General features: G+C 31.5%; 2 protein-coding genes across 3 annotated transcripts; one reads left to right on the plus strand and one right to left on the minus strand.

Moving 5' to 3' along the window:
- The first annotated feature begins 11,153 nt into the window (after positions 1–11,153).
- Positions 11,154–13,749, plus strand: LOC120085108 (chloroplast envelope quinone oxidoreductase homolog). Of its 2 annotated transcripts, none has more exons than XM_039040968.1 (4): positions 11,154–11,365; positions 11,590–11,731; positions 12,694–12,785; positions 12,980–13,749. In XM_039040968.1, exons 1-4 carry the CDS (start codon positions 11,300–11,302, stop codon positions 13,655–13,657), a joined length of 978 nt encoding a protein of 325 aa, XP_038896896.1. In that variant the 5' UTR covers positions 11,154–11,299; the 3' UTR covers positions 13,658–13,749. The 2 variants fall into 2 exon arrangements, with proteins under 2 accessions (XP_038896896.1, XP_038896897.1); XM_039040969.1 differs by having other exon boundaries at positions 11,217–11,365; positions 11,595–11,731.
- A 5,692-nt stretch (positions 13,750–19,441) lies between these two features.
- On the minus strand, positions 19,442–21,515 carry LOC120086597 (ribonuclease MC-like). The gene is made up of 2 exons (XM_039043327.1): positions 21,238–21,515; positions 19,442–20,067 (listed from the first exon to the last, which is right to left on the minus strand). Exons 1-2 carry the CDS (start codon positions 21,475–21,477, stop codon positions 19,642–19,644), a joined length of 666 nt encoding a protein of 221 aa, XP_038899255.1. The 5' UTR covers positions 21,478–21,515; the 3' UTR covers positions 19,442–19,641.
- Positions 21,516–25,609: the final 4,094 nt, after the last annotated feature.

The following is a 25,609-nucleotide window of genomic DNA, read 5'->3' on the forward strand; positions in this document are numbered from 1 at the left end:
ACCTTTGTAGAATTCTCCACGAATTTGGTTGGATCTCCACTTATCTGAGCTTGAAACTTCAAGTAGACTACCACCAAGGTCTTCTCTACTAAACTCAAAAAGGAATGTGTGGTGGAAACACTCTAATTGAGCTCAATTTTGGATGATATTAAGTGGGCTGTCAAAGGTTTACCAAGGGTGCAGACAACTTTTTGCATAAAAGTTCTAATCTCTCTCAAAATCTCATCATGCAAGTAGTGAGTGGAACTGGGTGTTTTTTCACCCAATATGAGGTTAGTGGATTTTTCCCAAAAAAATGTTGGAAAAATCCACTAACTCAATTCAAAATGAATTTATTTTTAAATAAAACAATTTCATTTAAATGAATTAGTTTTGTAAAATTAATTCAAAATAATTAATTCAAATAAAATAAATTTTAATTTTAATTAAACCTTTTAATTAAATTAACAAATCATTAATTTAATATTTTAATATTAAATTAGTAAAACACGAATTCCACCAATATGATTCAATTTCATATTATTAATATTTAAATATTAATTGATTCTCCAATTTTGTTCAATTTTCAATAAAATTAAAAGTTTCAATTATATCAAATACAATTGGTTGAAACCCTAAAAATTGAATTTGAACGTTTCAAATTCACAACCCTAATTTCATCCAAACATACTCAATTTTTTAATCCAATTCATGAGCTAGTAGAGGGACCTAATGGACCTATAGATCATGAGCTCCAAAGATTTGTAATTAATTGGTTAAATTATTTAAAACCAAATTAATTACTATTCGTTAACTATCAAGGCATACCAGTATAGCTCGATAGTTGCACTCTCCTCACTGTAGTTATATTTCTGTCCATTTTAACCATAATCGGTAAGTCGATCCAGGTCGTTCGTATTTACAGCTAGGTCACAATTACCGTTTTACCCCTGTAAATGCATCTAGTTCCTTAAGCTCCCACTAATCCTCTATTGAACAACTGATTCATAATATCACTAATGAATCATGTCCCTCTCTACCACGAGAGAGCGGGCTCCTGTTGTTCAAGACTAGGAATCAGAACTTAAGAGAACAACTTATCTGCTAACTTTAAGACAGGTAAGAGTGAATTTCATCTTGCAAGGCTATGTCCCCAGCTATCTATCCAGTCTTATCCCCAAATGAGAGGTTTATTGAGCAGTGTATTTAGACTACTCTCACTTATGTAGATCAAAGGATAATCTCAAATAAACAAGAATTCATAGTTAACCCAGGATTAAGATCGAGTTATCCTAGGTTATTTTAGTATGAAATAGTTAGTTTTAACAGTAAATAGTCATAAAGAAAAGTGACTATTTCGAGGTCCAGTCTTTATGCAAACTCATTGCATAGGATGCCCCTACTCACATGTTTCTACATGAATGATATATGGATCACATCATTTGTATCAGCATATAAAATGGACCGTATCCAATAGTGTTACTAGGATGAGATACCCAAGTTCATCCATATACTTATACACTATAACTTGATCCTATTTATGTCACTATATAAAGTTAAAATATTCATACTATAGTCATAGATTTGTTTATTTGATTTTCTAATAGAATGCAATATCATCTACTTTATTGAATAAAAAACTCAATAATATCTTATTGATAAATAGAATGTTTAACAGAATTACGAACGGCGAGTTTTTAGGACATCCCCAACAGCTGGTTGATGTCCAAAAATATTGGAAACGGAAGGTACCAACTTTAAAGTCATGCCTAAAAGAGAAACTCTAAGTCCATATCACATTGATACTCAAAATCCATCAGAAATTCAGTAGACGTGACAAAAATTTTAAAAAGAGAAAGAAAACCAGATCATGAAATACCCAATTCCTTAAATGCAATCAATACCTTGGCAATTCTAATCTCATCTTCAAGCTCGTTGAACCAATTTTGATACAATATATATGTTAAAAAGCTTCTGCCATATCTCCATATACTATATTCTTCTTTTACAAGTCTCAAACTCACACGAATGAAATGACATCTATCTTACACTCGAAAGTAATAATGAAAAAAATCCCAAAATCCATCAACATAATAAAACTTAATACTAACACAAAGAAACATAACAACTAAATGTCATTTTTTCAAACTCCTCAATCAACAAAAGTTTAAAAGTATACTTTAATCACACTAAACTCCAAATCAAACGTCAATCACACAATTAAGCTCCAAACATACTTTAAACACTAAAAAAATGCTTAAAAAGCATACTTTAATCACACAACAAGTACCAAATCAACTTTTTTTTTTTAACCATGATCTTAGTCTTCTCCTAATAGTGTCCGTATAATTTACATGAAATCCAAACAACCTCTCACCTTAAGTTTTCAGGTACTTAAAAGAAAAGATCAACCACTAAAATATGGATTAAATCCCTATTCCAAAGTTCAATACCAATAACTTCAAAATGCATATGTAGGCATCACATATCTTTTTAACAAAAGAAAATCAAAATTTAATTTCTACCATGAAATAAGCCTTACATAAGCCAAGACCCAACAAGTGAAATATAAAATAAAACCAGTCCTAAAATATTTTCAGCATATATTACTACAAAAACAAAAATCACGTTTCCTATAAGAAAGTATCAAACAATATGCAGACAATGAAGCATCCGAAAAACTCATCCCAAATAATTTTCATGAATTGGTTGAAATTCCAACATGAATTACACCATTTTGAATCAACATAGAATTCAATAGAAATCATTCACCAAGAAATAGAGGGAACACAAATCACGTCCTCAAAACAAAATTGAAATAACGTTCCAGAGATAATTCTTACCTCAAAAAATAACCTTAACTCTTAATTTGAACACTCTGAATCAGGTTCCAACTACAGAATGAGAATTTTCAAGAGTCATAAACTAATTTACAGAACTTACAAAGAGTTTGAACTGAGACTTTATAACCTAAATGTTACCCAAGACAATATGATAGCTCCTATCATATGTGTGATGCAAGACCCTCTATGATATCTTCAGATGCAACACCTAAAACAATCAAATAAAAAGCTAACAACAATAAAATTATGGTACAAAATAATTAAAATATCCACGAAGGCGCTTATAGAAACATCAGCGTAATAAATGAAAACAATACATGCTCAAACAAATTACTTGAAATTCAGGCATTTGTGGTATGCTCTTCTTTGGTGGGAGCAAACTAGGCGCCTCAATGTTCTATAAAGCCAATAAAGTGCTATAATTTCTTCAACTTTTTTTAATAAAAGTACACAAAACTATTCATTAAAAAAATGAAAAGTGACTAATTCTCTACGATACAAAATAAAATAACTGAAATTTTAACAAACAAAATCATAAGTCAAGCTACAAAAAAAATAAGATAAACAAACGAAACTTAAAGAAACAAAACTATGGTGGTGTAATAAAAGTAGCTCAATTGCGATATATATATTTTTTTATTAAAAGCAGGCCAATTACAATAGATATGCTTGATTGATACATGAGTTGGAAGAATTAGTAAACAAAATAAAATCCATAACAGAACTGCAAATGATGCATTATAGCTTTTCAAAAAGTGCTCCAATTTATAACACACCAAAAGTGATACAACATATATACAAGAAGAATGGCCATACCTAGAAAGATTTTTCTTGTCCAAATCCATCTCCAGTGGAAAAGCACATCTATATGTATTCACAATAATTTTTCTTTTCATTTCCTCTTCCATATTTCTTGTCTACATCAAGAAGAAAAATAGAGATATATACACATCAATCAAATTGAATGATTTTTTTTAAGAACAATATCAAGCTTGTTTTTTCATCTAAGTGTTGAAAGGAAAATATTGTGGTTTTCCTAAGCATTCCACAAAAATTTTATAAAGTGTTAGGTGCAATGCCAATGTTCCTCCTGTAACAATCGATTTGAGAGAGGGAAAGATTGAGAAACAAAGAAACCCCCAGTTTAGTAAGTAGAGAGCTCAGTTAGTAATAAAACCCAAACTAAAAGAAGCAAAGAAAGAAGAAGAAGAAAATTGAAATGAAGAAGCAAGAAGAAGAACAAGATCATTATCAAGAAGAAGGATGCGAGATAGTAGCCATAGGAATCAGCTATAAGATCTAAACCCATAACTTCAAATCTCCATTTCATGCAAAACATGCAACTTTAAGTTTGATGAGAATTTGACACTTAAAAAAACACTAACTCAAAGTGGGATTAGTGGGCCAATTGTCTTCAAATAAAGACAATACTTAACAATGTAAAAGTTGACATTTCTCACTCACAATTATTGGATCTTTCCACTAACTTAGTCAAAGGTCAAAGTTTGACTCTCAAAGTCAAAAGTCAATATATAGACTTTTGATGCAATTTTGACCTGGTCAACTAATTTGACTTATAATACAATTTTTACTAATTCCATTTAATTTCAAAATTAATTCTAATAATTAATTTTAAAATTAAATTAATATTAAATAATTAATTAAACAACTTAATTAATTTAATTTAATATTAAATCCAACAATAATCACAATTAATATGGATTCCTATTCATAATCTTGATATTTAAATCTTATTTAAATATCTCCTATTTTCTCTCTCTTTATGTTTAATTCACAATTAAACATTAGGTTAAATATAACGTATATTTTTAACGCTTTGCTCCAAAAACCGAATTTGAACACTTCAAATTCATTCGTCATACTATTCTAAGATTTAGTCCGATATGAGCTTGTAGGGGGACCTCATGAACCTATAGATCATGGGCTCAACAATCTGAGATTAACCGGCTAAACTTTTTAATCTAATTAACCACCATTCATTAACTATCGAGTCACTCCACTAAAGCCCAGTAGTTGCACTCCCCTCACTGTAGATATATTATATCCACATGGATATAACCATGATTAGTAAGTCAACCCTTCATAGGTTGTTCGTAATAACAGTTGTCTCAAAAGCTGTTTTACCCCTGAAATTACATCATACACCTTAAGTCCCATTTATCCTCTAATGAAAATTGGTTTGTGATCCAATCACTAAACTGAGTCCCTCTCGGGCCAATGAGAGGGTGGGACCTCTTATTCAAGACTCAGAGTCAACACTTAAGGGAACAACCTCTATACTATCCCTAAAAGCAGGTAGGAGCGAATTCCATCTTCTACCCTAAGTAACCAGCTATTTACTCGATCTTACCCCTGAAATGGAAGGCTTATTGAGATGGCGCTGTTGAGCCAACCCTCACCCATGCAAATCTAAGGATAATCCTGAATAAACAGGAGTTCATAGTTAGGTCGGGATTAAGGTCAAGTTACCTAGGTCGTCGCTTTGAGATAGCCAGTCTTAAACAGTAAACAATGTTATAAAGTAAGAGTGACTTATTTCTTGGTCAGATCTTAAGCAAACTCGTTGCATAGAACATCCCCGCTTCTCTTGTCAATACATGAACAAATCAGGATCACTTCGTTTGCAAAATTTTAAAAAAATTATAATAACTACAGAGTGGGCTGCACCCGATAATGTTATCAGAATAAGGTACCCAACGTTGTTCATATAGCATAGACCGTTTTGGCTATTAACTGAACTTAATCCACTCTTATGTCTCCACATAAAGTTTAAGTAGTCATATAATAGTCATGGATCTTTAGTTTATTAGATTTATTTTTTTCTAAAACGAAATGAGCAATTCATACATTCAATAACAACTTTATTGAATAAAACCTCAATAACATCTTTATTGATAACAAAATAAGTTTATTGTTTACAAACCACGAGTTTTAAGACATAAAACCCAATAATATTTATGTGTCAAATGGATATAACTAGTCAACAGTATGATGACCCTTCACAAATTGCTCGTAAGGACAGTTAGGCCAAAATTATCGTTTTATCCCCATAGTTACATCCAACTCCTTAAGTACCACTGATCCCTCTAATGAATAATAAGTCATAGTTCAACTATGACCAAATCCCTCTCGGGCCAAGAGAAGATGTGGCCACATAGTTCAAGCCTTGGAATCAGCCCTTAAAGGAGCAATTACCCCAACATCAGGGAAGAAGTGAATTTTGTCTTGTGTAGTTGTGTTCCTAGCTCCCCAATTAGACAAATCCTCAAAATGGTAGGCATATTGAGTCAGTGACTTGGCCACCTTCACCCATACAAATCAAAGAACCGCCTTCATAGGTAAGAGTTCATAAATCACTCAAGATTCAGGTCATATCACCTATGGTCATCCTGGTAAAATATAAGTCTCTATTATTAACAATGTTATATAATCAGACTAATCATTTTGTGGTCCAATCTTATACAAACTCTTTGTATAGGATGCCCTCGCTCACATGTCTCCACATGAATGATCAGGATCAGATCATTTGTAGCACTTTACAACACTTGTAACATCTACAAAGCGGGCTGTATTCATAGTGTCACAAGGATAAGGTACCCAACCTTATCCATCTACTACAGTTCATTTAGGTTATAATTTAAACATGATCCACCTATATGTCCCTACATACATGTTTAAATTACATAAAATAACCTAGGATCTTTGTTTATTGGACTGAGTGTATGATCATAAAATAATAATATTTTATTCATAATAATTTGTATATACAAAATTTACAAACTACAAGAATACAAGAGAGATTTAGGACACCAATCCCAACAGATGGATGGTGGAATCGTGCGATCGACAAGAGATTAATTAGAAGAAGTGAAGGTGTGATAGAGAGATGCAATGGTCAGCGTGCAGAGGAGAAGAAGGAAGGAGAAGTGCTGAAGATCGATTAGTTGAGGAGAAGAAGAACGTCGACTTGGGTTTTTTTTTTTAAATCAAAGTTTTAATTTTAGTTTTTTTTTTTTTTTTTTTTTTTTTTACATTGGGTTAAGTACGAGATAAAAATAAGATTAGGCTGGGTTAAGATAAGAATAAGATTGAGCTGCATGAATTAAGGCTGAATAAGAATGATATTATAATATTTTAAATATATCTATTAATATAATGGGGTCGATTTGGTCAATTTTCCATGATTTTTTAGGGTTGTAGATTGAGGATCGAGTCGATTCACTCGTTTCTATTCTTCATCAATCGGTGTTTACATATTTTTTTTAAAAAAAACTAGACAGAACAATCAATTCGATTCGATTTGGTCCTGTTCATTGGTTTTTTTTTTTTTTTTTTTGTTTCTATACACCCCTATTGAGAAGGCAATTCCTGCACACCTCTACTTGCTGTGAACTCTATCCCATCACATGGCTAACCAAGAAGGCTAACTTGGTAATTTAATGACTAAGCTCACTTATCTCGTCATCAAAATCTATTGCTTTGCCTTCAGACATCCAAAATCAATTTTGAATTCTTGACATTATTAACTAACACAAAAAGGAAAAAATCAAAGCAAAAGAAAGCTTTAATTAAAAACTAACTAAGAAGAACAAATTGGCTTCCCCGAAAACGACCCCAATTTGATAGATAGAAATTTGTCGAGGCTTTCTATCAATCAAATACAAATTTATATATCGAACTAACTACATATACTACTGAGCAGTACAAGTGGTAAGTCTAGTCGATCTGGAGGGAAGCGCGAAGATTAGTTGCTCAAAGCCCATTTTCAGTTAAAGCGGGGGGGAGGAGCATATGAAAGTAAATGATAGAAATGCAACGAATCAAGACGTTCTAGTTTAGGGAAATGCAATTGTCCAATGTAATTTTGATCATCGAATTATCAAAGCATGATTTTAACTTCTTGCCTATGCCTAGCCCAATTGATTTAAAAACTAATTTTTAGTAGATGTTATGTCAATAATACCTTTATTCGTGAGGAAAGCAAGTGTTATGACTACAAAGATAGCCACTTGCATCTAATGGTCCTAATTACTTAATTAGCCAACATGAGTAGAAAAATCCATTCTATGCACTTGAACATAAACCACATTACACTTTAGGGATTACGCTAGGATGAACATTTAATTTACAATCACCTAATTAAACATTCAATATAGTTTCTCTAGGTCAATAGAAAAATACTCTTCGTTGTTGACTATAAATCACAAGCCCATCCAATCTATTACTTCTTGGAGATTAACCTATAATTTCATGTCACATATTATATGTTAATCTAAAACATCCAATCATATATTCTTAAGTAGTTTGTTAGACGATCATGAGAAAATACAATTGATCAAGCAATTTAATCAGAAAGAAACCCATAGACAAGAAATATTATACATTAAGAAAATACTCTCGCACCAAAAATTACAACGGTTCCAAAATCCCCTTAACTAGAAAACCATAGATCTTACCTCCCCATGATAATGGAGAAGACAAAACTCAGCATCGTCTCTATCGATTACATGAAAGAAATAAAGAAAATACAAATAGAAAAGAGGAAATGTGGAAGAAAATCTGATTTGACCTAAAATGAAGAAGTATATATGAAGTATCATGGCAATGTTGTGGCACTGGGCCCTTAAAGGGCCTTTCTGCCAAAATGCAACACTATGTGCGCATTCGTCTGGTTCTAGAGCTCCCAACGCCGTAAGATAGTGTCGTGACGCTCTGTCCTTGTGCAATTATTACCATGCAACACCGTACATGGCGCCGAAGCGCTGCACGACATAGCGGCCTACATCCCAACTTCTCCGCTTTGCTCTATTTTGATTGCTAAATGTTCCGTTTAAGTTCGAAATGCATCCAAACTATCTCGAAGACTTCTTATGTTCGACAACCTATCTAAGCACTAGAATAAATATTAATTTTACTAGAACTAGTACGATTTAGGTCTAGAAAGGTAGCTCATTTGAAGAGTTATCAAAATTGTTGGAAGAAGATTATGAATTAACTAATTAAGTACCTCTTGTAGAAGAAGATATGAAGGCACTTTAGAGCAGACACCAAATAAGGAGGAGTTTGAGAAGAACAAAAAAACAAAATAGTATATACTTTAGCTCTTCATCTCATTGAATAAAGTGTTAGTAAGTCCATTTTCTCAAATTTTTGGAATTAAGAAAAAGCTAAAACTAGTTGTAAAATTTTTCAAAAAAAGCTCGAAACTAAAAAAGTTATTTCTATATCAAATTGCAATCATTGTGGAGAGATTTTGACAACTTGGGGATGAACAAAAGTTAAAACATTCGAGAACTCTTTTTTTGCTTTTTAGAAATAATCAACCAAATTAATCATGTCGTTGCTGCCATAGAAGAGTCAAGTTGGCAATCTTTGAACTAATGGGGTTCACTTCAAGCTCATGAAAAAAGGTTGACCAATTCTCCAAGTCAATCTGTGGAGCAAGCTTCTTATACCAAGCTAAATTTTGCCGAAAAGAAGACTTACAGTCCAATTCTAAAAGAATGATGTAATCTAAAGTAATCACATTATACAAAATAAAAACTTCTTTGTCAAGCATGATCACAGTTTTAGATCTCAAGTGAAGCTTACAATGTTAAAACGTAGAAAGAAGAAAGAAAGAGTGTCATTGTTGTTCCTACCAAGAAAGGAGGCACAAGGTGCATTTCACATGTTCTTTATGTTATATGACATAATTCAAAATTTGTTGAATGTTGGTCAATTGCTCCAAAAAAAAATATATGTTGTTAACTTTGATAGTGGTAAATATTTTTCACTTCTGGCATCTAATAAGGTATGATCATTTTTACATCCAATAGTCTTTGTACTTAAAAAAAAATGGTGGTTGGACTTCCCAAAATGGAAGATGAAAAATCCAGAGACTTTCTTTCCCTGGAACTTCATAAAGCATATCTATGTGGCCCCAAGAACTTCATCATTCAGTAACAAAACATATCAGATATTATTCGTTGATGATTTTATCAAAATGATGTGAATTTATTACCTTAAAGAAAAATCCCAAATTTTTGAAAATTACAAATTAAGATAGGTGTGGTGCGTTAAATGTATTTCGTAATTTTCAATTAGTCCTTTGAATTCTTCAAATGTGACTTATTTGAAATATGTTAAGAGTTCTAGGAATATGAAAAGATTGAGTTTAAATACTATTTTAGTCCATGAATTTTGATCTTGTTCTATTTTGGTCTCTAAACTTTAAAAAACGTTTATTTTAGTTCCTGAACTTTTAAAAAGTATTTATTTTTTCTCTGTTATTAAGTTTTGGTTAACTTTTAAGGATGAAATTGCATTTAACATGAGTTGTGCAAGATGAAAATGAAGTAAAATGTCAATAATCAATATGCACAATTAGTGAACAGTCAAAATCTTGAACCTAAAATAACTTTTGAGATCTCCTATAAAGATCATTTTACCATCTAATTCAAAATTGAAACCAAGTTTTTTTTAGCGTGACTAACTTATTTGACAACCTAATCATTCAAAAATACATGACATCTCACCATTTTGATTAAGAGACGTCGATAGAATTTTAATATCAAGAACCAAAGTAAGCAAGTTTTTAAAGTTTAAGGACTAGAATGGAGATTTTTAAAAGTTTATGGGCCAAAATAGAACAAGATTTAAAATTTAGAGACCAAAATAGGATTTAAACCAAAAGATTATATATATTTTTTTATGTATAAATCCTATTTTGGTCCAAGATTTTTAAATCTTGTTCTATTTTGGTACCTAAACTATGAAAATGTCTATATAGTCATTGAACTTTTAAAAAATATTTAATTTGGTCATTGTTGTTAAGATATTAAATCTTTGAGGATGAAATTCCATCTTCGCATAGTTTGAGCAAGATGAGTGTGAAATAAAATGTCAACCAACCTACCAAAATAGTAAATGACCAAAATCTTGAATGCACAATAACTTTTGAGATTTCATATAAAAAATCACTTGAGCACTTAATTCAAATGAAACCCTAGATTTTTTAGCATTGACTTACTTATTTGGCAATGTAGTCATCAGATAAATACAAGTCATTTTACAATTCTATTTAAAAGTTAACATAAATTCAATAGTATAGACTAAAATAAATATTTTTTAAAAAAATCAGAGACTAAAATGAACGTTTTTAAAAGATTAAAGATAAAAATAGAACCAAATTCAAAATTTAAGACGGAAATAATTTAAACCTAATTTTCTCCGGAGAGAAGTTGTCATATGACACCCAACGGAGGGAGAGATACAAATACAATGAAGTTGGCCTTCCTCCACTAATTTCTCACAAACTAGAATCTTGATTTCATTGGAGGGTGGAGAATCCTCCACGTGTGTGAAACGTTGGCTACCCAAAGCCCACACCTCACAATTTATACAATCTTACAATTTCTATATTACCATTTCATTCTTTCATAATTCAATTCCTTCTGAAGTTTGAAACTCCACCGATGGCTGAGAACTTCATGCGCGCAGTTCAATATGATGCTTATGGCGGTGGACCGTCTGCTTTAAAGGTAACTTTTAATTTTCACTTTACACATTTCCCTTTCCACCGGATTTGGACTGTAATTAGAGATGGGAAGTTTTTAATTGTATCTCAAACTTTCTAAGTAATTCGTCCAAATTTCTAGTTTTCTTCTTTAAAAATTTGTCAATTACGAAATAAATTTCAGAATCAGAAAACAGAAAATGAAATCGTTGCCAAACCAGACCTAATTCAGATGCTTGTGTTGTGCAGCACAGGAAACTTGGAGTTCCAAGTCCAGAGAAAGATGACGTAGTTGTAAAAGTAGAGGCAGCAAGTATTAATCCTTTTGATTGGAAAGTCCAAAAAGGGATGTTAAGACCACTTCTTCCACGTAAATTCCCTTTTATTCCTGGTAAACACAATTAACCAACTTCCTTTTTTTTTTTTTATTTACTATTTTGATAGGCCCGATAATTGAATCTAAATTTTGCTATATCTACAAAGTTTTTTGTATTGTGCTATATCTATTAATATTTTTAGCTTGATTGTTATATTTGGAACTGCTCTAACTACTTAGTTGTGTATTCAAATGATCTAACTACTTAGTTGTGTATTCAAATGAACAAAAGTAGCGTGTCTTGTAAATGAATCCCTTCAAATCAAGTGTATAAGAATTTAATGGCTGAAATAGAGATCAAACCATCCACATTTGAGATTCTAATGAATATTAGTAATTGCAATGGGTAAAATTTGAAGACTAACAATTAAGTGTATAACAACATTCTTAAAAAATTGCAAATATAACAAAATCTATCAGTTGAGTCTAACAATATACTCTTATCACTTATAGGCTCCGAAAATTGGATCTAAATTTTGCTATGTCTGTAAATTATTTTTGTATTGTGCTATATCCGTTAATATTTTTGGCATGATTGCTATATTTGCAATTGCTCTAACTACTTAATTATATATTTGAATGAACAAAAGTAGCGGGTCTTGTATTCTCTTCTCTTCACAGATAATAAAATTGATATTCTTTCTACCCATAAATGTGGCTAACACTACACTGTTAGTGAACTATGAAAATTTGTGTGCCAGTTTCTTCTTGTTCTTTATTTTTTGCTTATCAATTTGTTTCTATCCTAACAAATTTTCAAAAACAAAATTCTGATGGTTTGTGAAACATCTATTTCCTAAACCAGGTAAATTTGAAAAATATAAAGCAAAATTCAGATTTCCAATCAAAGAAGCCCTAACTACTGAGTTGTGCTTGAATTGATGGGAAATATTTTATTTTGAAACTTTACTTATAGAAGTTATTAAGACACATTGCTTTATAATGACATTTTTTTCCTTTTCATTATTGAATTTTAGGTACTGATGTTGCTGGAGAGGTAGTAGCTGTAGGAGTGGGAGTAAACAAATTCAAAGCTGGTGATAAAGTGTTAGCTATGATTAACCCCTTTGTGAGTTATATAATAATCTTTTACCATCTCTTGCTATTCTAATCTAAGGTTTCAAGAATCAAGAAAAAAGGATTAACATTAAGAGAATTGATCTGTTATGCAAAATTCAAAAACAGACACTTTAAAAAACTAAAATAAGTTTAGAGACTAACCTAAGATTTAAATCTCAAACATTCTGTTTTTATCAATGACAGAATGGAGGGGGGTTGGCTGAGTTTTCAGTTGTGAAAGAGAGCATAACAGCCCACAGACCACCAGAAGTCTCACCTTCTGAAGCTGTAGGCTTACCCGTTGCCGGTCTAACCGCTTATCAAGCTCTCACACATCTCGACGTAGTCCCCAGTCACCAACCAAACATTCTGGTCACCGCAGCTTCTGGCGGGGTCGGGCACTATGCCGTTCAATTGGCAAAGCTCCAAAATGCACATGTAACAGCAACTTGCGGGGCTCGAAACATCGAACTAGTCCGGAACTTAGGGGCAGATGAGGTTCTTGACTACACAACCCCGGACGGTGCTGCTCTAAACAGCCCGTCGCAGCGTAAATACGACATTGTAGTACATTGTGCAACTGGGATACCGTGGTCAAGGTTCGAGCCTAATTTGAGTCCTAATGGGAAAGTGATAGATATTACTCCTGGATTTGGGACATTGTTGAGTTATGGTCTTCAGAAGGTGAGTTTCTCAAAGAAAAAGTTGGTGCCTTTGTTACTAAATCCTAAAGGTAAGGATTTGGAATATTTGGTTATGTTAATGAAAGAAGGGAAGCTCAAGACTGTGATCGACTCAAAGCATCCTTTGAGTGAGGCAGAAAGGGCTTGGGCTAGGAGTATTGAGGGCCATGCCACTGGAAAAATTATTGTTGAGCCTTAGGTTTATTTAATTTACTTGATGGAAATAAAAAAAAATGATTATTGGAAGAGCATTTAAATGAAATGAATAAAAATGATGTTAATTTAAGGGTTTCGCTTGGATTGATTCGAGAAAAAAATATTTTTCAACAAAATCATTTTTATTTAAATATTTTTTATAAAAATTGACTAAAATACACTTGAAAAGCTATTATGAGTGGTTGTTAAATATTTTAATTTTTTTCAAAATGATATTTTTTAAAAATTAAACACTTGAAAATAGTATTGTAAGTCTCATACTAATCAGATGATTGAGAGACTAATATTAAGAGCAAGTAATTTCGTTAGAGAGAGGAAAACGCTAAGTGGTTCGATTTTGACATATTAAAAAAAAGTAAAAGACATTCTTTGGGATATAGAGCCCTCGTAGACAGAAGAAGAATGCCAAAGAATGAATAACATACCTAGAAATAGATATACATTCTGTAATGTCAACATAAATCACCCTTCAGATTACTGGGATTTGGTGTGGTTTCTGCTAACTTTATACATGGTGGTCATTAAAACTTATCAAAACTTTTGAATTACATATTGACTCTCTAGATTCTTGCTATTCTTGTTTCACAATATGTCATCGATTCTCTACCAAATTAAATTATATACAAAGATTGCCAGAGAAGCGCTGCAACACTTTAAAGGAGCGTCATGATGGTCCAAAGGTGTGAGAGTCGTGTCACGACGCTCGTTGTCTGACCAAAGGTTTCTTTTATGCAAATTCTGCAATAAAATAAATCTTCTCTCGTATAAGATGTCTTGATGAAACCAATCGGAAAGGAAAAAAATTTCTTACAACTTCTGCACATTGGAGTCTAGAGAGACGTCTTGAAAGTTGAAGAAGAGATTAATTCAAAGCTCATTCTGTAATTCTTTACTATTGAAAGAGACTGATCGCATTTATGTTTTCTTGGTTTAGTATAATTGAATTTCAAGGTATTTATGTTTAGGTGTAATAGCCATAACGGCTTATTTATATAGTTGGAGGTTAGACTCTAAAGATCCTTTATAGAAGGTCGAATGAGTGTTAAAAGGTTTGCTATGTTTAAGTTTGAGTAAAAAATTGTTGGAAGTGTGTGAAAGATACCCATATAAATAATCAACAAAAGAATATTTGAGAGGACACAAAAACAATTGCATTTAGAAAATTCCTCAAACTTGATTAACACCTTTTAGTTGAACTCTCTTTGAGTTTTTCGTCACACACTTACTTAAACAATATAAATGTCCATTTTATTTATAGGATTATCATGAACAAATCTAGATCCATATAACTCCCACCATAATTAAACATTTCATACTAAAATTCAAGAACATATCTAACTCTTTCCAATACATAATTTACCAACTCTCATCAATTAATATATTTAACTTTCGGATGTCTTATTTCGTATACAACTTATTGTGAATTAAAACATGCTTTAACTTTTTTCCTTCTCCTTTAAACTCTAGTTTGCAGATATTCTAGGAAATCCACTTCAGGATTAATGTTCACTCTTAATGGAGGAGTTATAGTCTGAAGAAGCACCAAGCAAGGATGCATTGTTGATTCCACCATGGAGGCAGAGTATGTAGCAACTTGTGAAGCTGTGAAGGAGGATGTCTGGCTCAGGAAATTCTTGACTGATTTGGAAGTAGTTCCAGATATGTTAAAATCCATCACCCTTTATTGTGATAATAGTGGTGTTGTGACTAATTCCACGAAGCCTAGGAGTCACAAATGCGGAAGCACATTGAGTGTAAATATCATCTGATACAGGATATTATGCATCGAGGGGATGTGATTGTCACGCAGATAGTTTTGGCGCCCAACGTAGTTGATTCATTTACAAATGCTCTCATGACTAAGGTGTTTGAGGGTCATTTGGAGAGTATGGTATACGAGACAAACCAAGTCTAGTCTAGTGCAAGTGGGAGATTTTGTATTGAGCGCGTATTGTATGTCCTAGTTTCTTGTTTTTGTGTACTTTTGTAATAGTTTGACTTTTATCATGTACACTCCATTAACTTTAGACAAGAGTGAGATTGTTGGGATTAATGCCCTAAATCTCGTGGGCCTTGTAGTTTGTAATTGTACTATATAAACAATTTATTTATCTAATAAAATTTGGGTATTTTATTTGGCATTAACCCACAAAATCAATAAACTAAGATTCAAGATTCTATTATGTAACTTAAACATGTATGTAGAGACATATAGGTGGATCATGTTTAAATGATAACCTAAACGGTCTATAGTAGATGGATAAGATTGGGTCCTTATACTGGTGACACTACGAATATGACCTATTTTGTAGTTGTTACAATTGTTGCAAAGTGCTACAAATAATCTGATCTTGATCATTCATGTAGAGACATGTGAGTGAGGGTATTCTATACAAAGAGTTTATATAAGATTGGACCATGAAATGAATAGTCTCTCTATATATACCGTTGATAGAAGAGACTTACATTTCATCAAGATGACCATAGGTGACTTGACTTGAATCCTAAGTGAGTTGTGAACTCTTGCCTATGAAAACGGTCATTTGATTTGGATAGGTGAGAATCGTCGACTCAATATCTCTTCCATTTTGGGGATTCTTCTGATTTGGGAGCTAGGAATGCAGGTTTATAAGAAGGAATTCACTCATTTCCCACTGTTAGGAAAGTAGAGAAATTGCTCCTTGAAGGCTAATTCTGAATAATGTGGTGCCACACCCTCTCCTGACCCAAGAGGGGTTTGGTCATAGTTGGACTATGAATTATTGTTCATTAGAGAAATCAGTGATACTTAAGGTGTTAGATGTAATTACAGGGGCAAAACGGTAATTTTGGTCCAACTGTACTTATGAGCAATTTGTGAAGGGTCAACACATCGTTCATTGGTTACATTCAATGGACACAAAATATATTTGTAGTGTGAAGACTGCAGTTGTCGGTCTTTAGTAGAGTGACCGACAGTTAATAGAAGTTGGTTAATTTAATTAAAGAGTTTAATTAATTAATCAAGTCTATTAGAGCTTCAATATAGGTCCATAAAGTCTCATCAGTAACTCAACTGGGATTAATGAGAATCCAATTAATTTTGGATTAACTCGAATTGTTCAAATTAATTGAGAAAATTTAATTATATATGATACAATCAATATAAATTAATTATATGTGATATAATTAATATAATGTATTTGATAAATTATAATATTAAGTTTTATTTGAGAGAAAATAAATATTTAAATTTTGATTCAAATATTAATTATATGAATGTGATTCATATAAAAACTATAGGTTGTATGTTATATTAGATATAACATATAGTTTAATATATTATGTATTTAGTAAGTTAGTTATGATATATATGATGGAACGAGTACTTGCGCAGCGGAAGAAAAACGGATCTAAAATACTCTAATTAGGTTAATTATAAAGATAAGCATGCAATAGAAACAAATAAAAGAGGAAAAGAATGCAACCTTTGTGGTCTTTAAATCTTCTCCAAATTATTTTCAATCTCCTCACGAATGATGCATAGACCACCACGAGAGTCTTTTCGACTATTCTTCGACTTTAGAATGGGATGGTGGGATCCAATGAGTGACTAATTTGGAGAGGAAAAAGCTAGAATTTTGAGAGGAAAAAGGGAATAATCCCATCAATTTCCACTAAGGCCATTTTTTTTTTTTTTTTGAAAATTCAATAACCACTCCCTTTAAAAGACCATTACATGCAAAAACATGCAACTTTGAGTTTGATGAGAATTTGATACTCAAATATCCACTAACTGAAAGTGGGATTAAGTGAGGCAAGTGTCTTCAAATGAAGACAATACTTAATAATTCAATAATTGGAATTTCCACTCACAAATGTTGGATCTTTCGACTAACTTGGTCAAAGTTTGCTCTCAAAGTCCAAAGTCAATAAATTTGACTTTTTGACATTCAAAAATCAAAAGTTAACAATTCGACTTCCATTGCATTTTTTTACCAATCAACAATTTGATTTTTAATGCAATTTTGACCAATTCCATTTAATTTCAAAATTAACTCTAATAATCAATTTTAAAAATTAAATTAATATAAAATAATTAATATAATTTAATTTAATATTAAATCCAACACTAGTCCCAATTTATATGAATCCCTATTCATAATCTTGATATTTAAATCTTATTTAAATATCTCATATTTTCTTTCTCTTTATGTATAATTCACAATTAAACATTAAGTTAAATATATCGTATATGTTTAATGTTTTGCTCCAAAAATCGAATTTGAACACTTCAATTCGTTCGTCACACTGTTTTAAGGTTTGGTTCAATATGAGCTAGTAGGGGGACCTCATGTACCTACAGATCATGGACTCCAACGATCCGCGATTAATCGGTTAAACTCTTTAACCTAATTAACCACCATTTGTTAATTATAAGATCACTCCACTAAAGTCCAGTAGTTGCATTCCTCTCACTGTAGACATATACTGGATATAACCATGATTAGTAAGTTAACCCTTCACAGGTTGTTCGTAATAACGGTTGGGTCAAAAGTTGTTTTACCCCTGAGATTACATTTTGCTTCTTAAGTCCCACTGATCCTCTAATGAACAATTGTTTTGTGATTTTCTCTTAGGCCAATGAGAGGTGGAGCCCTTTGTTTAAGACCCGGAGTCAGCACTTAGGGGAACAAACTTTGTTTAAGACCTGGAGTCAGCACTTAGGGGAACAACCTCTCTACTATCCCTAAAAGCGGGTTGGATTGAATTTCGTCTTGCACCCTATGTCCCTAGTTATCTACCCGGTCTTACCCCTGAAATGGGAGGCTTATTGAGCCAATGTTGTTGAGCCAACCCTCACCCATGAAAATTTAAGGATAATCCCGAATAAACGGGAGTTCATAGTTAGCTCAGGATTAAGGTCAAGTTACCTAGGTCATCACTTTGAAATAGTCAGTCTTAAACAGTAAACAACATTATAAAGTAAGAGTGACATAATTCTTGGTCCAGTCTATGCAAACTCATTGCATATGACGCCCCTGCTTCTCATTTCAATACATGAACGAATCAGGATCACTTCGTTTGTAGCACTTTACAACAAATTGTAACAACTACAGAGTGAGTTGCATCCAATAATGTTACCAGAATAAGATACCCAACTATAGATCATTTTGACTGTTTACTCGAACCTGATTCACTCTTGTGTCTCCATATAAAGTTCAAGTACTCATGAAATAGTCATGGATTTTTTAATTTATTGGATTTATTTCTAAAACAAAATAAGCAATTCATATATTTAATAACAACTTTATCGATTTACAAAATAAGTTTATTGTTTACAAACCACAAGTTTTAGGACATAAAACCCAACAATATATACACACACATATCTATTAAATTAATTAATTTTAAAATTAGTTTTTCAATTAATTATTTGAAAATAATAAGTTTTTTTAGGGTGTTATTTGATAACTCCCTTTTGATTCTCTCATTAATGGGGTACATGAGAGGTTTTTTGGGATATTCATTGATCTTCTCCTACATTCAACGCACAACTTGAATTGGCTCCCATGTGCACTCTCATAAATAAATTGCTCTCAAAATCAAAAAGTTCTCCCCTTTCAAAATTAATCTCCCGAAGCCCACACCTCTCAATGATTCTCTACCTTTTGAAGGGAAGAACTCATGGTAACGTCCGGGTTTTGAAGTTCAGTTGTTATTTATTTAGTTTTTGGGCATTCGTGAGTTTGAGGGAAAAGTTCGAAGCTGACAAGACAGAAACGTAAAAGGTGAAATTCAAACTCAAAGATCCATATGCAATTAGATTATAACCATCATGGAAATAAACACAAAGCTTCCCCTTCTGCCTCATTTTGCTACATAGCTAGGCATGATGGGCAGAAGAATAGTTTTATTCATTAACTATAGATTAACTACGTATATTAGCTTAGCTTATAATACTTTTATAAGCTTCCATTACATAACTCAATCGCCCAAGGCAAGCCACAAGAAGTTATCAGGGCAGGAACTACTAACATTATCTGGGCAGTCGATGAGAGTATCACCATCTTTGGCGTAACATAAAACTGCCTTCTGAAGTTGTGTCCGGCCACGTTGATCAACGGCGCAGATAACGCCACCCTTCTTCGAGGTCATGTCGGCGATGGCTTTGACAAAGCTAGTCTTGTCTAGATACTTGCTAGAGCTGGGAACCAAACCTCCATGGACTAGAAATGACAACATGGCATGGCGGCCGTAGGTGTCCAAACCCAAGCAGAAATACTTGAACTCATCAAACACGGTCGCCGAGCAAGTCCCGTGGATTGCCCACTTACTCGCCCACGCTTCTATCGGGTTCCCATTCTCCAGGTCTTGCCAGTATTGGCTCATCCGGTCTTGCAATGAGACGATCTAGATAACCCAATCAGGAGTAAGTTTAGAAATCTTATGCTAGAGGGAGCTTTATTTTTGGAAATATTATATTTCGTCGTTTCCAAGTCTGGAAGAACATGTGTGTGCAGTTTATGAGTTTTAAATATGTACCTTTCATTCATGAATTTTCAAACTTTATTTTCCAACTTATTAAGTCCACTTTATGTTTGAGTTTCAATTTTAATAGATGATGTTTCTTACTATCATAACTTACAATTAACTATAAGATTACTATTTCATCTTCAATGTGGCTCAAAGTATTAATAGATATAACATAATGCAAAAAAAATTGTAATTATAGCAAAATTTAGATCTGATTCTTGGAATCTATCAATGATAAAGTCTATCATTATACTATATTTGTAATTTTTTAAAAATATTGTCATACACTTAATTATTATTCTTAAAAGTACTATTCAATGCAATTTTGCTTACTATTTCCTACTTTTCTTATCTTTCCCTCGATGTTACAATGTCTATAATTTCCTACATTAACTAAAATAGTCTGCACTCTAAATACGAAATATTATAATTTATAAGCCAAAATAATCAACTCAGCGTCCCAAACATTCTTGTAATTTTAAGAATGAGTTTAAAAGGTTCTTTGAAGTAATTAATTTTAGTTATTATTTTAAATATTTATATGATATTTAGAAAAATATTTTAAAATTTAAAATTAATGAGAAGAAATAATTCTAAAAAGTTTTTTTTTTAATTTAAAATGTCATATAATTATTTTAAAAATAAATAAAATAATAAATTATTTTATGAATTTTTCAAATCTATTCTTAAAAACTTCGAGACTAAAAAAATACATTTTGAAAATTCAGAGACCAAAGGATACTTTCCTTAAAAACACGAAGACTAAGAAAGTACATTTTTAAAACTTATTAATCAAATACACATACTATATATTCAAAACTTGGGGACTAGAAAGGTAACTTTTCTCAGTTTCTTATCGAGTATATTGTGAGCTATTCAAATTAGATGTTAATTATTGTGATCATTTGGTTAATTTTGAGAACATATTCATTTATTTTGTAGGGATCGGAACACACTTAACATTGAGAAAGAGGTAAATCTTAAACAAGTGTAACTTAAATTGACAAAGAAACATATATAAATACTAATATAGACATGATGAATTACTTTGAGGGGGTCAAAAGAAGGGCCAGAGCAAGGTCCAATTTGTCCCTTGGAGTAGACGCTAGGCCATACACCATGAATGCCAAACTCGTTCTCGGGTTGTATTTTGCAGCTCTTTCCAAGGTTGCATATGGCTGGTTGCCATTCATACACCACTTGAACATAGTCAAAGGCATCTTGTTTGGACAAAGCTATCGAAAGAAATAGACTCACAAGGAACACACTTGCTTTCTTTCTCATCATAGTACTAGTTTTGGCTTGAGATTCATGGACACATAACAATTCATCCATAAGAACACTATTTATAGTGTGCAATATATAGCCAATTGTTCTTCTATTGTTGGTTGTTCTTGTGAAATGTCTTGTACAAGTGGCATCAAAAACTTTGATCCATCTTCTTTTCATATAGTGCATGCCATTAAGAAGTGGAGGATTACACATGTTATAGTGGGTTTGGGTGGCTTTTCCATTATGTCTTAAATTCTATCCATATATTATGTAAAGTTTAAAGTAATCAACCTTTAGCTATTAAATCGAAAATTAAACCTTCCATCTTTAGGTACGAAAATTATGTCAAATACCATTAAACTAAACTCACTTCTATTAATGATGTTATCTACGTTCACAATGAAGATTTTATAATTATATATCCATTAAATTTTAAAAGTGTTTACAAATTTATAAATTTTAAATCTTTTATATGATAAAATTCTAGAATAATAACTTTATGCACAAGACTTTTAAATAACTTTGTGCACAAGACTTTTAAAACAGAGAAACTTATAAAAATATTGTTAAGGAAAAACGAACCTTCTTCCAACATATTTCTACAATGGTATGATATTTTATATTTTGGATGTAAACCTTTATATGGTTTTGTTTTTAGTTTCAAATCAAAAGGTCTCGTATTAATAGAGATAGTTGTCCTCGCTTAATTACATGCTATGAATCTTCCCCATTATCTAGTCAATGTGTGAGGACTTTGGTTGCACTCCAACAATCCTTCCCTAGAATGACGCACTTCAACAATCCCTCCCTAGAATGACGCACTTCAACAATCCTTCCTTCGAACGAAGCACCACCAAATCCTCTCCTAAAATAGTTGTCGTTAGTGTTTTACTCCTGAGTAATCACTTTCAACTAGGCCAACTAGCTACTTGTTAGGGACACAAACTCTTCAATATATCTTCACAGTAGTATGATATTCTGTCCAATTTGGGCATAAACGCCTTCATGACTTTGTTTTCTGTTTCATCTAATAGATCTCATACCAATAGAAAGATAATTATCCTTAGTTACATAGTATGAATCTTTCCTTTATATCTAGTCAATGTGAGACTTTGGTCGCATTTCACAACTCGAAAAAGTTTTGGGCCAAAATCTAGAACTCAACCCGATTCTTTTAATTCATTATTCTAGATGTCTTAAAAGAAATAACTAAAGGGTTTTTTTTTTTTTTCTAGCAATGGGTGGCAAATTCAAAATGTATAATTAAGGGTGTGTCTTCAACATACGAAAATTGTAGATATGGAAAAATTCTCAACTTTAAATCTTCATTTATTTTGCATTCCAACTTTGTCCTTTTAACAAAGTCACATTTTTTGTATGTCAATCAACTAATATATCAAATTTAAAATATATTATCTGTATATTTTTTTTTCATTGATTTGTATAATTTTTGTATTTTGTTTTTATAGTTTTTTCCCTTTTAAATATTTTCCTTTTTGCAGTCATACAACTCATAGACTATGTTTTTGCTTCATAATTGAATTGTTTAGGTTCAAAGTTTGGTTTTATAATCAGCTCTAAACTAGCTTTGTTGTTAAAAAACGAACAACTATATACTCTCAAGAGAGAATATATTGTTTGATATATATATATATTGTCGGATATATTTTATATATACCAGTTAATTGATATACTTAAATATAGTATAAACTAATATAATACAATAATCTCTAATCGTTGATGTTGTTTATCATTCTAGCTCATTCACCTATCACGATAAATTTCTTTTGCACGTAGAGAAAGATGATTTATGAAGAAAAGTCTAAGAAATTTGTCGTTGAATTTTTGGATACTTGCAAAGGCATATCTGATGACGTGGGTTTATGCCACTAATATACTTAAGTTTACGTCTATCATTAGTATATCAATGATATACCAACAACATATCTCATAAAAATCAATATTCATTTTATTGATATTTCATATACATTAGAAATATATCAATAATAAAACAAACATCAATCAATGACTCATTTTGAAATAAATAGTGTAACGTTTTATTAATACAATCGATCATTATTTGAAATAAATAATAGATCATTTTATTGATATTTCAAGTATGACAATCTACCAATAGTAAATCAAACATCAATCATCGACTTATTTTGAATTAAAGCATGCGTAGTTTATTTTATTGACATTTAAAGTTTATATGAGCAGTATAGGAGACATCAATCACCATTCATTTATTAATATTTAAGTATATTCGTAGTATTCTGATAACAATCAATCGTTATTTGAATTATTACATGGGTGTATCTTTTTATTGATATTTCAAGCATATTAGCAATTTATGAGTTGTATATTTCCTTTAACATTCGTTTGAAACAAAATATGGTGCGTTTAATTAACTCTTATCCTTATTAGTTATGATTGAGTATATCATGTATATCAATAATGGATGAATTATAGTTGTGACATCCCAAATTTTTAGATAATTTTAGTTTAGTTATCTTGAGTTAATTGGGGTAATAGGTTGAATTTTGAAGTTGGAATCGAATATATGGGTTGAGATAATCTAACTTGAGTTGTAAGTGATAAAGTATTTGTTATATTTATAGCACTTTCATAAAAAATTAAACAATATAGAATCCGGTATATAGAAGAAAATTTGAGCTGAATAACTTCACGTTGTCTCCTTAAAATAATTTTACTCACTCTAATGTCTCAGATTCTTGAGTAATTGTCTCCTAGGATATAACAAATTAACTTTCTTATGAAAGTAGCACCCATTCACAAGATCCAACGAACTATATTTCGTGAAAATAAATCAAACTTGAACCAATTTATAAAACAAGAGAAAATGTTTTTATAGGAGAAAAGCAATGGTTAAAAATTCTCTTTTACAATTTGAAGAAAAGACATATTTATAGACTATTCATGGTCATTTGAATAGTCATGGCTCTTCTTCGAGTTGGTTAATTACGAAAAAAACATGTTCATTTATGCAACAATACAATTCTACACGAATGAACACTACTATTTATTCCAACAATCTCTCCCTCCATAAATGGTAAGTTGAAAATTTAAGATAAAAGAAAAAAAAATATTTGGTATTTCTCAATGAAAAATCTACATCAAAATAAGTAGTAAACACTTTGAGCTTTCTCCAGTGGACATAAATTGAGTTTACTTAGCTAATCAGTGGACTCGGTATCTTTAATTGTCAACTATTCTAGAGTAAACTAAGACAAATAAAGTCATACAGTTTCTCATTATAACAAAGTTTGTTCTCATAACTGTGTTTATTTTGGCCTTGAACACCGTCGGTCTCATGAGTGTTTTAGAGAATTTGCCTTAAAATTCTCATAGAAGCAACCCCTTCACGCTCACATAGATGATTCCTATAAAGAACATCGTATATGCTCTTTTCATAAGTAGTGATTCAACAACTTATAGAAATAATTAAAAGCACAATGCTTACCCTTAAAACCACACTTGCACCATCTCATCATCCTAAGAATGGGTAAGAAGGAAAAAAAAATTCACCGAAGTACTCATTAAGTTACCTGGAGATCGGTTTGCCCACTGACTCTAGATCTTGAGATCTCTAATTGATTAGGTTGGATTGCTTCTCTAGTTAACTTTTTAAAATTAAGCTATAAATTCTCTTGGATGAACTTTCAACCAACTCTCTAGTTAGACCTTTTACAATCTCATCTGCAATATTATCTTTTGACCTTACAAAGTCAATTGTGCTAATTTCACTAGAAAACAGTTGTCTAATTGTATTAAGTTTTATCAGTTATATCAAGACTTATTATTATTCACTAAAGAGGTATACAAAAACTTTTTGTATGCAACTCAAACATATTCCAACCTTTTTTAAAATTATTATCTAATATTCTAAAACTTGGATTATAATATTGGAATAGCCATTTTTTCTCAAATACCCCACAATAAAATAAAATTTTAAGAAGGTTTCAACCTTTCCATAATTCATAAAGAATTTTCTATATTTTCATATATGAAACTCCATATAAAATATAATTAACCTTTAATTATAGGGAGACATTCAAGAAATATGTCTTATCCTAATTTTGGAATCTATCATTTTATAGATTAGAAAATTTCTGACTATAAATTT

This window comes from Benincasa hispida, chromosome 9 (genome assembly GCF_009727055.1).
Source record: "Benincasa hispida cultivar B227 chromosome 9, ASM972705v1, whole genome shotgun sequence".
NCBI lineage: Eukaryota > Viridiplantae > Streptophyta > Magnoliopsida > Cucurbitales > Cucurbitaceae > Benincasa > Benincasa hispida.